General features: G+C 36.9%; 1 protein-coding gene across 1 annotated transcript; it reads left to right on the top strand.

Annotated features, from left to right (window-relative positions):
• Positions 1-2181: 2181 nt before the first annotated feature.
• On the top strand, positions 2182-14068 carry dhtkd1 (dehydrogenase E1 and transketolase domain containing 1). The gene is made up of 17 exons (XM_084397189.1): positions 2182-2461; positions 2655-2807; positions 3330-3541; positions 3674-3868; positions 5601-5870; positions 5997-6168; positions 6915-7113; positions 7207-7519; positions 7730-7814; positions 8546-8685; positions 9666-9816; positions 10886-10992; positions 11081-11245; positions 11335-11417; positions 11860-12029; positions 12967-13052; positions 13193-14068. Exons 1-17 carry the CDS (start codon positions 2302-2304, stop codon positions 13292-13294), a joined length of 2763 nt encoding a protein of 920 aa, XP_084253315.1. The 5' UTR covers positions 2182-2301; the 3' UTR covers positions 13295-14068.
• Positions 14069-14136: the final 68 nt, after the last annotated feature.

Here is a 14136-nt window from a genome sequence, read left to right as displayed (position 1 = left end):
TATGTTTCCATTAGAGAAGCTATAGGCTGATCTGGGACCAGATACGCCGTCCCTCAAGTGGAGCCACAGCAAGTAGAAGTAGAAATGTCATTAAAATAGATTTTAAGATGTTGATACAGATCTAAATTGACTAATGTATAAGTGTAAATCTTTTTTTCTGTACTGGTATATCTCTGAGCTGTGACAGACTGCAATGCTTCCTGTCTGCCTATAGGTGGAACCAAAGTGTTTGTAATTTTATTGTAGACTACACAAAATATCAAATAATATTTTACAGTTATATTCTAATTAAATATCTAGACACATAAAAAAGCAAAGATAACTTTTATTCAATATTCATCTTGGCCCAATTTTACATTTAAAAAAAGACTGTGCCTAAAAAATAAGAAAGCAAATATAACTTTTAACATGTAAACGTCCTCATTGTCTATATTGTCTTTAGAATAGTCTAAAAAACATCAATATTAAGACCATTATTGATTAAATATGCAACAATAAACTTCCTCTAATAAATTTAAGTCACAAGAATGTTCAACTGCTAATGCAAAATAATACCGTTTTGTCAGGATATTTATCATGTAAAATGTTTACTTTATTTTCCTTTTTAACTGTTATTATTAAATTGCTGATGTATCCAGGAGAATACAGAGACTGGAGATGAGGGACAGTGAGTGAAAAGCCTAATTCTTGAGAATATTGAAAAGGGGTCCCCTGCAAATAACTCGGGTCATGTGACTTGTTGAAAAATGTTTACTCACCATCTTAATCCAAAAGTAACATGGCACCATGTGACCAGGCTGCTGAGCTTGAGGTAAAAGTTCATATTAGTGGGAGATATTAAAACATTATACGCATTAATTAGAAGAAAAACTCTATTATTTGAATTCTAATAGCCATACATACAAATTCATATGGTATATGTTCTTGTCATTTTAAAGGTTAATTTGTAACAAATCTTCCATGTTACTGTATGTTCCAGTAGAAATTTCATAATACACAGTTTCACAATAGACACCATTTCGCCTTTTGCAACGTTTTATGTTTGTGCAGTTCTCGTTATGAAAGTCAACATCCACAATAAACAAGCTATCTTTGTCATACTGTAAGTGTCCTCAACTTCTTGGAAACATCTCTAATTTATCTCTCTTTCACACACACACACCTGTCTGGAAGTTTCTAACATACTACGCACATTCTGCAAAGGCATAAACCAGTTGACCTATCCGTACCCTCTTACAAACCAAAGCATCAATTCCAGCCAATAGACGACGAGTAAATCATCACCTCCCACCTGCCACTGTGCATTAGTGATGCTCAGTCCGACTCATTGTTGAGAATCGGTTCTTTCGAACAGTTCATTTTAAAGAACCTGTTCAAAAAATCATTTAATCAACTCTCTTACGCAAGTACTTCATCAAGTGAATCCTGTATAAATGCCACGCCATCATGTCAGGAATCCTGACATGATGGCGTGGCATTTACACATGCTCTGAACATCAAAGTCATATAACCTTTAGGCGCATATCACAGTTCATTAGTTTTTATATATTAGGCTACATTTTATCAAGGCGTTTATTGTAATTCAATGTGTTCATGACTCAGCTCATAGAACAGAGTTATTTACAACATATAGGCCTCTATGTGAATTTACATTAGACAATACTAAAACTATATATATAGGCTATATATATATTAAAAATATTATACAGTTTGCGGTTTGAGTGAGTGCGTTTAGGCCTACATGCAACATATGGCTATATGCTACCGTTTAATATGACAATAAAAAACAGCTAATAATAATTAATCAAAGAAAAATCAGATTTACATGATATTTGAAATAAATAAGGTTTTGACAGGTTTTTAAGTCAGTAGACGTGCCTCAGGCACGCGAGATCTCAGTTAAGAGCGAAAATCAGTGTAATTTACACAAAAATCGGGATTTGCATTAAGCGTGAGCTTTACGTTACCCGATACAATAACCATTTAGGCCGTTTTTCGTGACTTACATTCACACTTTTCGTTATTAAAACGTGATAAAGTCTGAGAGTGCATGTAAACCATGTAAACGCTACTTTGTTGCTGTTGACTCGAAAACCGCTCAGACAGATTCGATCCGTTTCGTAAACGAGTCGTTCAGACTAGACTGATTCATTGCGAAGATTCGACTCTCAAAAATGATTCATTCACGAATTGGACACCGCTATTATGGCCGCGCTCTAGGATGCGTGGCTCATTGGGGAAACTTTGTATCGTCCGTTAACGGAGTCTATTTTATTTATTTTCACCATTTCAGCGGGTATTATGCTTATAAACCTCCATCGACTTTTGCACCGTTCTTTCGGTGCCAGACGGCCGTTCTTAGCGAGTTTATACCACACTCATCGGGGAGTGTACGGTTTCAGACCGAGAGAGACTCCGGAGAGAGACGATGGGTTTCCGCAGATCTCAGCGCTTAACCAAGGTTGACTTGTTTACAGATTGTAAACTGCAGTTGATGTCTGTATATGGTTATGCTTTCAGCTTTGGTAGCAGCTTACTTCTTCTTAACGTTGCATACGTAAACCTACAGAAAGATTAGAGATGTATAGCAAGATCTGCAATACTTTAATGTATGGAGCCTGTTGATTTATTCTCTGGCTGTCTTTTGTAAACAGACCACGGACTGGCGAGATTGGTGGAGGCCTATCGAGCACATGGGCACAAAGTAGCTAAAATTAACCCCTTACTTCCCCAAACTCCTGTGCTGGACAGCGTGCCGGAGATCAGCCTGCTGAATGGAGCTGTTCATGGAGTCCTCAACACTACTGGTTAGTTTCTGGTTGTTTCCTGGTACATAGTTTTGAAATTGATAGTAAACTACTTTCATTACGTCTTATTAAAGGAATGTTCCGGGTTCAATCTCCGTTAAAGGTATAGTTCACCCAGAAATGAAAATTCTGTCATAATGATTCACCCTCATGTCATCCCAAACCCGTAATTTCGTTAATCTTTGGAAAAAAAGAAGATATTTTTGTTGAAATCTTAAAGATTTAAATTCTGTCCCTCCATTGACAGCTATGCAACTACCACTTTGACGCTTCGAAAAGTTAATAAAGAGATCGTAAAACTAATCCATAAGAATTGAGCGGTTTAGTCCAAATTTTCATTTGTGGGTGAACTAACCCTTTAAGCTCTGTGAAAGGTCTTTATAGCCTACTTCATAAATGGCCTATATTAAAAATAAATAATTTCCACATTTCCTTTAATAAAAAAAAAAAGGGATTTCAGTATTTTTTACTTAAAATATTATAATGATTTTTCATTATTTTGTGTTTTTACAAAAATTCCAGGATTGCGGCATTTTGGGAAAGCCGAGGCGACGGCTGAAGAGGTCATGGCCTACCTGGAGAGAACGTACTGCGGGGGAATCTCAGTGGAAACCGCTCAGCTCCAGAGCTTACAGGAAAGAGAATGGTTCGCTGACCGATTTGAAGAGCTCAAGAAAGAGGTGTTTTCGCCGGAGGAGAGGAGACAGCTGGCTAAACTGATGCTTGAATCACAGGTAAAACAACCATTTACATTTAGTCACTTTTATTGTGCTTGGCATGCCCCATGACATCTGTTAATCATTGCATAGCCTACTTTATTTCAGTGGCATCAGCAATTCTACATCTCCTCTGTTCTCTTTTCAAAGGAATTTGACCACTTTTTAGGCACTAAGTTTGCCACTGTGAAACGATATGGAGGTGAGGGAGCAGAGAGCATGATGGGCTTTTTCTACGAGCTATTCCGCTCTGCGGCGTACAGCGGAGTGACAGACGTGGTCATGGGAATGCCTCACCGTGGACGTCTCAACCTGCTCACCGGACTGCTGCAGTTCCCCCCAGAGGTTAATTCATAATTTATATAGGTAGCAAACTAGACTTAATGTACAGTTTGTCTAGACAGGATTCTGTAACGTATACTGACTGTACAGTGGGCTCCACACAATGAGACCACGTTGAAAATTTGGGATACTTGTTTGAATTTAAACCTGGAAATGAACAGTTTAAGGATATTGAAGAATTTTATACAAAAAAAAAGCCGTGCTGTAAATGAGTAAATCATATGTTTTTATATAGCTCCTTCAAAGGTTGCTTTTCAAGGTACTTTACATAAGACTTAAAAGGAATAATAAAGAAAAAGGAATAAAATGTACAACAACGTATGCCGTCCAAGGCCAGTCCCAAGAGTCTGCTATAGATATGCTTGACCAGAGTCAAATACCGCCTTGCTTTAGAAGGAAATACTTCTTAGCAAACTTTTAGTTATAATGGTGTGGACTTGCACCAATATAAGAACAATGGATAATTGGAACAATATAAGAATTCAAACAAAGAGTTAACGTTTAGCGGGAGTGAGTTACTTTTTTCCAGCGGCTAAAGGCTGCAGAGAATTGTGAATGCCTCCGTATTTGTAGTCAACATTTCAAACTGGATGACCACAAACACTGTTTTAGGTTAAACAGAAAGGAAAAATGTTGTCTGTTCCGACAAAGCTAAATGCCATCGTGTACAAGTGAGAAAGCTGTTGCCATAGTGTTTCATTATTACCATAATGCTGTTTAAAGACTAGACAAAATACAATGTGAATTTCAGTGAAAAACCTACCCTTACAACAACTGTTCTGTTAACTCTTTGTCAATCCGACTGTCTATATGCGGAAGTATAATCTGTAGTTTTCATGAAAGCCCTGGAGCTGACAAAAGACACTTTTTGCGTCGACTGCCGGACTTTTTCTAACAAGTAAACGTGAGTTTCTCGGCCCAGGTAACACGAAGATTGAAGTTAACATTGTTCATAATACTACTGACATTGTAACAATACTAAGCGGGTTGAAAATCGTAACTTAATATACTTTAAGTTACAAATCACACATTTTGGCACATATCAAATACTATGATAATTCATGTAAAAACAAAATCGGATATTATATATTTGCAATGGGAACATTTTGTATCAAATTTGAAAATGCAAAATCGAAATTTTTTGTTAGTTATCTCAGACTTGTATATGTCTGTGTTTTGTTATTTGATAATTTGTTGTAAGTGATGGGTCTTAAAGGGATTGTTCATGCAAAAATTATCATCATTTGCTCACCCTTAAAACTTCTGTTGAACATAAAAAAGACATTTTGAAGAACTGACTTCCATTGCATGGACAAAAAACACTTGAGATATTTCTCGAAATATCTACTTTTATGTTGCACTGTAGAAAGAAAGTCATACAGGCTTGGAACGACATGAGAAATTTGTGACAGAATTAACATTTTTGTGTGCTCAGCTTCACCTTGGAATTGATTCCTTGTTTTTCTTCATTGTGAATACAGTGTATATATATATATATATATACTGTATATATAATGCCATCTTGGTTTAATTTCTCCACCATTATTTCCTCTAAACACCTATTCCTCTGAGTCACAATCTCCACCTCTTCATTCTACATGAATAAACTTGTTCTCCGGGCAGTGACAGTTTATTTTGTCCCGCCAAGTTTTGGGGGAATATTATAATTGTTTCATTGCCTGCAGCCATTATTAAGCTTTGACTAACCAAATACGTCATTCTTTCTCGCTCTCAGCTCATGTTCCGTAAGATGAGGGGTCTCAGCGAGTTTCCGGAGAACTCTCCGTCTATTGGAGATGTCCTGTCCCATTTAACCTCCTCAGTGGAGCTGGACTTTGGGGCGGGACAACCTCTCCATGTCACTATGCTGCCCAACCCCTCTCACCTAGAGGCCATCAACCCCGTGACGCAAGGAAAGACTCGTGGCCGTCAGCAAGTCAAACAGGACGGCGATTACTCCACTGACCCTCATTCTCGGCCAGGAGACAAAGTCATCTGCCTGCAGGTCCTGAGAAAAGATGTTTTTTTTTTGTTTTGTTTTTTTAAAGTTCACTATCTAAAACATAAACCATACTAATACATGGTAGTTGTGTATGTTATAATCTAATAGCTCTTTATCTGTTCTTAACAGGTTCATGGAGATGCTTCGTTTTCAGGCCAAGGCATAGTAACAGAGACCTTCACCCTATCAAATCTCCCCCATTTTAGAGTAGGTGGAAGCATCCACCTCATCGTGAACAATCAAGTGGGCTACACCACTCCCTCTGAGAGGGGGCGATCATCTCTGTACTGCAGTGATGTTGGTATGTAATTGTAAATGTAATTATTTTTGGTCTGTAATTATAAGGATTTCTATATTTTCCAAACTGACATGTACTGTATGACCTGTGCTGGGTAGATTACTTACAAAGTGTAGTCCTGATTCCTTTTAGATTACTTTTGACCTAACTCGTTTATTACATTGATTTGAATAGAATAATATTGTACCATATTGATAAAAAAATTCAAGGAGAAAGAAAATATATTCCATTCTTTATCAACATTACATTAAATACTTTACATCAGGGGTTCCCTTGGGGTTCGTGAAGGAATTAGCGTACGGCCATTACCGGAAGCCAGTGATTCTAGTTTATAAAGTTATAAATATGGATATTTTTCTTACATCGTTCCGCTTCAGAAGGCCTTTATTAACCCCCTGGAGTCGTATGGATTACTTTTATTATGGATAGTTGTGCTTTTTTGGGCTAAGTTACCATTCACTCCCATTATAAAGCTTGGAAGAGCCAGGGTATCATTTAATATTACTCCAATTGTGTTTGGCTGAAAGAAGAAAGTCATATACACCTAGGATAGCTTCAGGGTGAAAAAATGTTTGGGATAATTTTCATTTTTGGGTGAACTAACACTTTACCATTTATTTAATTTTGTACGTAACAAAAATGTTTTTTTTAAATGGTTTTAGTTTTGGTAAACTACCCTGTTCTGCACACAGACGCCATTAAACCTTTCATTATCTAACACTTTTGCCATTCCACTTGGTGCCGTTTAGGTAAAATAGTGGATTGTGCTATAATCCATGTGAATGGCGATGATGCCGAGGAGGTCCTCAGAGCGACCCGGCTGGCCGTGGAGTACCAGCGACGCTTCAGAAAAGACGTTATTGTGGACCTTCTTTGTTACCGTCAGTGGGGGCACAATGAGCTGGACGAGCCCTTCTTCACGAACCCCGCAATGTATAAAATTATTCGGTGGGTACCTCTGCCAGTTAGGGTTTTTTTAATAGCCTATTGCTAAAATGTTAGGTTCTACTGGTTTAATTTTCCTTTACGCTGCCATTTTAGGTCGAGAAAAAGTATCCCAGATTCATATGCCGACCAGCTAGTCTCGGAGGGCCTGATGACAGAGGAAGAGCGCGGTCAGATCAAGACCACCTGCTATTCTATGCTCAACGACCGGCTGAACAACATGACCCTCTACAGCCCCCCGCCCACTAACCTCCAGGGGCGCTGGGGAGACCTGGTGGAGCCCCAGAGCAGAGTCTCGTTGTGGGACACTGGTGTAGCGCTGCCTCTGCTGCAGTTCGTAGGCGCCAAATCAGTGGACATACCTGAGGAGATTCAAGTGCACAGTCACCTGAGAAAGACACATGTGCAGGTAAAGCTTGATCTTTGACCTCATTTTGTAAATAAGCAAGGTAACAAAGTTGAGAAAAGTTGAACTTTATGCGTACATTTTGCAACAGTATGAACGTCTACTTCAATGATCTATTAAACTGCAGTCTGTGTGAACGGCTCTTTAGAGTCAGTAAAGAACTGATGGACTTTGATTTGAACATGTCTGAGTGAACGTCTTGATCTGTCGCAGGCTCGACTGCAGAAGCTGGAAGAGGGCATCAAATTGGACTGGTCCACCGCAGAAGCCCTAGCGTTTGGCACAATGCTCTGCCAGGGTAATGTGTTCATCTCTTCTTCCTTGCTCTGTAAAAGCATTTTAAAAATAATTTGTGCTTTTGTTTGTATCTTTATATGGGATTTTCTCCTAATTGATGTTGCCTTTAGGTTTTTCACTAGTGTTTGTAAGAGAATTTTGGGCAATATTCACTGAAAAGTATTTATATTCTCCATATAACAGTATTTATTCTCTAAGTTTATACTAGCTAAATATTTTCCAAATAATATTTTAATAATTTCTTTATGATAATATAAAAGCTAATACATTTTTACACAGTAGAAATGAGTTTTTATGCACATCATAATTTTTTTTTTTTTAATAACTCTCTTCTGCTCGCTAAGACCATTTATTTGATTTTTTTTTTTTAAATGCAATTCAAATTTAAGATTCCTGTTGTTGTCAATGTAATTTATTCCTGTGATCAAAGCTGAATTTTCAGCATCATTACTCCAGGCTTCAGTGTCACATGATCCTTCAGAAATCATTCTAATATGCTGATTTGAAGAAACATTTCTGATTATTATCAATATTGAAACCGGTCATGCTGCTTAATATTTTTGTGGAAATCGTGACATTTTTTTCAGGATTCTTTTCAGCATTTTTAAAAAAATCTTTACTGCCACTTTTGATCAATTTGCTAAATAAAATATTTAAAAAAATCTTATTGACCCCAAAGCTGTGTATATTAGCATCAAAACTCATTTGTATATATTTATCTATTTAATGCAGGATTCCATATCCGTATCAGCGGTCAAGATGTTGGCCGTGGTACGTTCAGTCAGCGTCACGCTATGGTTGTGTGTCAGGAGTCCAACGACATGTATATCCCCCTCAATCACATCAGCTCCGAACAGAAAGCCCACATAGAGGTAAGTAAATTAAATGTATTTATTTATAAATTACGATGCCTACTGCAATCATTTATCTCTTTTTAAAATTATTTCATTATACTTAAAGGAGAACTCCGGTCAATTTTAACATTGAGCTCATTTTTTTGTACATTTGGAGTGCTGTCAGTACAGAGAACAACGATAAAAATCGGTGTTGCCTACACCGTGTTATCCTCGTTTTAAAATTTGCACCCTGTTGACTTCAATGGGGCAAGTTTTAAACCTGCTTTTAGCCTCTTAACATCCTTGATGTGTCATTACAAGTGCACAGGTCATGTGAGTGATTCCTTCGGAGTGAACGCAGGTTAATCTGACTGCAGTAGATGTGAAAGATATTAATAAAAATGATGTTAATTCAGCCAGCGCACATACCTGTATTTACTTCCTGTTTTCGGTCGAAGTCCACAGTAGTCGATTGTCGAGTTCACGCGCGTGATCATAGGTACTAAACCTAGGCGCGTGAACTCGACAATCGATTACTGTGGACTTCGACCGAAAACAGGATGTAAATACAGGTATGTGCGCTGGCTGAATAAACATAATTTTTTATATATTTCTTTCACATCTACTGCAGTCAGATTCACCCGCGTTCACTCCGAAGGAATCACTCACATGACCTGTGCACTTGTAATGACACATCAATGATGTTAAGAGGCTAAAAGCAGGTTTAAAACTTGCCCCATTGAAGTCAACAGGGTGCAAATTTTAAAACGAGGATAACAAGTGTAGGCAGCACCGATTTTTGTCGTTGTTCTCTGTACTGACAGCACTCCAAATGTACAAAAAAATGAGCTCAATGTTAAAATTGACCGGAGTTCTCCTTTAATGGCGTGTACAGGATTAGCTTTCTACTTGTAACTCAATATGCCAACTGCTCTTGATTCCTGAGTAGGGTGGTTTGCCCTTCAGAACATTTGAAAGCATAATTATGTTTGACGTGTGTGTGTGTTCTCTCGCAGGTGTGCAACAGTGCTCTTTCTGAAGAAGCTGTTCTGGGTTTTGAGTATGGAATGAGTATTGCTCAACCTAGACTGCTGCCCATCTGGGAGGCTCAGTTTGGAGATTTCTTCAACGGCGCCCAGATCATATTTGACACTTTCCTCTCTGGAGGTAAAAAAACTAAATCATGTCAATCAAGGCGTTTCAGGGAGTTCACAAACAGTGCTTGCTGATACTGTATAGCAGAGCTGCCAACTCTCACGCATTCACCGTGAGACTCACGCAGTTGACACTTTTCACACGCTCTCACGCCACACAGATTCTCAGCTCTCAGATTCTGTCAATTTTATTACGAAATTCAAACAATAAATACCGTTTTGGCACTTGTAAATGTGACGTGACAGATCCCTAGCGGCACGTGAACCGATCATCTCTACTAGCTAATAGTAAATAAACACGAATGAACAATGTTGAAAGAAACAGTACAACTTACCGAAATGTATATTCCTCATTCATAATATCGATCAATCAGTGTTTTTCAACCGCGGAAAGGGGTCAATAAAACCGCTGGAGAACAATTGTCACATAACATTTACCTCAGGAAAGCCATTTAATGACCATAATAGGCAATAGCACGTTAGTTGGCTAGAAAAAAAGAACTATAGAGAGTATTTTGCTAAATATGTGTACTATATTATATATTTATTATATTTTTACTTGTATCATTAAATAAAAAACGCATTATATTTAATTTGAGTTATTTTTAACCTTAAATAATACTGCCAGCTGATAGGGCTCTCTGTATGTTTAACGCCTATCTTGTGAACCTATTATTTATCCAAATGAGTCAATATTAAATCAGATCACAAGAATTGAAATCGTGAAATGTTAAAAAAGCATAATTTATCCATTCAAGGGGTCTTAAATTTGAGGATAGAAAACCAACAATCACAATATGGCTAAATGTGAATATTAAACACTTAAAATGTGAGGTTTAATAAAACCTTTTTTGTCAAAATCTATTGTTTGAACTGTAAAGTTGTTTAAATTGTCGTCTTTACAGTCATTTTATGGTTTGGATGTTACTACGGAAGCCAGTCCATATGGATTTCATTTTATTTGTGCAGGTCTTTAATGTCTTAAAGCCTTACATTTGATAATAAAACTGCAGACACCCTGAATATGTATCTTTAGAGCCTAAATCCTGGTTTGTGGCATTTCTGAATTTTTTTTTTTTAAGGTGAGGCTAAATGGCTCCTGCAGAGTGGATTGGTCATCTTACTGCCACACGGGTACGATGGAGCCGGACCGGAGCATTCGTCATGCCGAATCGAGCGTTTCTTACAGGTAAAGTGCAAGCATGCTCAATCACAGGAGTAGTACGGACTAAATGTTCCAGCATAATTTAAATAACTGCTCTTTCTTCCTCCTGCAGCTCTGCGACAGTAAAGAGGAAGGTGTGGACGGGGACACGGTGAACATGGGAGTGGTGAATCCAACCCTACCAGCTCAGTACTTCCACCTTTTGAGGAGACAAATGATTAGAAACTTCCGGAAACCATTGATCGTGGCTTCTCCTAAAACTCTGCTGCGCTTTTCGGTGCGTTAGAGATATGAATGTTGTTTACATGAATTGCTTTTTGTTTTATTGTTGTTTATTAAAGAACATTCACCTCTGTTTGGCACTAGGGGGCAGTGTCAAGCTTGGCTGATATGGGACCAGGAACTTCTTTTAAAACTGTCATTGGTGATGCTTCTGTAAACCCTGCAAGGTATCTTCATTCAGTTGCTTTTTTTAAACACATTGTTCAAAGTTCATTACATATACTATCTGTTAGATTTTTAAATGTTTATAAAGAAGTCTCTTATGCTCCCCAAGACTGTATTTATTTGATTAAAACTACAGTAATATTGTGAAATATTACAATTTAAAATAACTGTAATATGGTTTAAAATGTAATTTATTCCTGCGATCAAAGCTGAATTTTCAGGATTCTTTGGTAAATGGAAAGTAAAAAAAAAAAAAAAAAAAAAAAATATTTGAAATAAAAATATTGTTATGTAAAAGTCTCTGCTGCACTTTTGATCAATTTAATGCATCCTTGCTGACTAAAAGTGTTTCTTTTTTTCTTCTGACCTCAAACTTTTGACTATTCATATACAAAATGGACATTCATATACATTAAAAATGCATCTTCTGCTCCTTTCCTGCAGTGTGCAGCGTGTTCTGTTTTGCTCAGGTAAACATTACTACGCCCTGCTGAAACATAGAGAGACGTTACCAGAGGCGTTAAAAAACACAGCGCTGATCCGGGTCGAGGAACTGTGTCCTTTCCCCACGGAAGCCCTACAACAGGAACTAAATAAATACACAAACGCCAAAGGTGAGGTTGCTCATATGCATCTTTTATTCATTGTGTTAATTAGTATTTTTTTCTTTGGTATTGGGGCAATCGCTCCGTGACTGGCCTTCATAAGGGATCATAGATATTCCCATTGCAAAATGTTGATGTTCCTAAGAAGCCTCATTTTGGCATTCCCAGAATGCACTACACAAAGCTCCATGAAAAAATAAATACGAGATTATACTTGCTTTTTGTTATGAATGACATACATACACACACACACACATATATATATATATATATATATATATATATATATATATATATACACATACATACACATATATATATATATATATATATATATATATATATATATATAAATAGTTGAATCTGATTCAATTGGTAAGATATTTTTTTTTTAAAGTCTCTTATGCTCACCAAGGCTTACATTATTTGATCAAAAATGCTGTAAAATATAGTAATATTGTGAAATATTTTTACAATTTAAAACAATGGTTTTCTGTTTTAATATATTTTGAAATGTAATATATTCCTGTGGTGCAAAGCTGCATTTTCAGTCTTCAGTGTCACATGATCCTTCAGAGATCATGCTAATATGCTGATTTTCTGCTCAAGAAACATTTCTTATCATTATCATGTTGAAAACAGTTGTGCTGCTTTATATTTTTTGTGGAAACTGATACATTGTTTTCTTTTGAAAGTTCATAAAAACAGCATTTATTTGAAATAATCTTTTGTTACATCATAAATGTCTTTACTGTCACTCTTGATCAATTTAATGCATCCTTGCTAAATAAAAGTTGAAATGTATTTATTTTTAATCTTGCTGACCCCAAACTTTTGAGCATTAGTGTGTACTTAATGCATATAACATCAAACTCTATTGGAACCCAATGTATTTATACACAAAACATGGCAAGCTTCTTTCATATTACTTCCTCTTCCATTACAGAGTTTATCTGGAGTCAAGAGGAGCCGCAGAACATGGGCTGCTGGTCATTTGTATCACCGAGATTTGAAAAACAGTTAGCCTGCAAGGTCAGATTCACCACTTCACGCTAATAGATGGCCTCTTAGCTAATCCCTTGATCGCCTCTTAGGCTGCATGTAGCTTAAGTTCATCTGATTTACACAGATTTATTGCAAGATGATTAATGTTGATCCCATTGTTCCCTCAGTTGAGGTTAGTGGGCAGACCTGCATTACCCGCTCCAGCTGTGGGCATCAGTACTCTCCACCATCAGCAGCAAGAAGCCATCCTGACCGCGTCTTTCTCCTGAAACCACAGAACTATAAACATGCTGAGCATCTGTTATTACAGCGAACAAGCTGTGACTGGTGCACTGACAACAAACGCCAAGCTCTGTTTGTAGCCTGAGCGCTAAACGGGCATATTGCAGGTTTGACTAATTGATCCCCTTACTTGGGTATAAAGGAACATCTGTTGACTTCCAAATCGGTTTATCATTTCTACACCTTTTGAAAGTATCATTAATATTTCAGAAGTGATATTTCCTCTCTGTTGGCACAGGAAGTTTGTAATTGTATCGAGGAAATGTACAAAACTGACAAAGCATACATTAGTGTTGTGTATAGTTATTTTAAATTTAATTTAATATACTTACCAGAGTCAGAAGACAAATAGTCGTTGTAGCATTAAAATGTAAATTGCAATGTGAACTGGTAGTGGCTCACGATCAAAACATTGGCTCATTCAATGTTGTGTGCATGTGAATCAAGGGCTGCTTGGGAAATGTATTATTACCAGATGAATGTAGAACCTGTGCGAAATAACAGAATCTATTGATGTATGTTTACATGAAATTATTAATCGTTAAATGATACCTTTCAAAAATCTCACAGAGCTGGAGACAATGAGATCAAACTTTCTTTGCAAAGTTGCTGATTGGTATCAATGTTTTTTAACATACCCATCCAAACTCTCAGTTTGATAATGTTAAATTATATGCGTTGTTTTCAATGATGATGTTGTGTACTGAATTTGTACTTAAATGCTTATTCTTGAGATTAAAAAAAGAAAAGGAAAAAAATAACCATTGACCATTAACATGTCTTCATATATTTTCATAAGGTAAAGATATTAATAATTAAACCTGTTTGT

This window comes from Rutilus rutilus (assembly GCF_951802725.1).
Source record: "Rutilus rutilus genome assembly, chromosome: 23".
Lineage (NCBI taxonomy): Eukaryota > Metazoa > Chordata > Actinopteri > Cypriniformes > Leuciscidae > Rutilus > Rutilus rutilus.
Note: the sequence above shows the minus strand (reverse complement) of the source record. Positions and strands in the feature narration are given on the sequence as shown.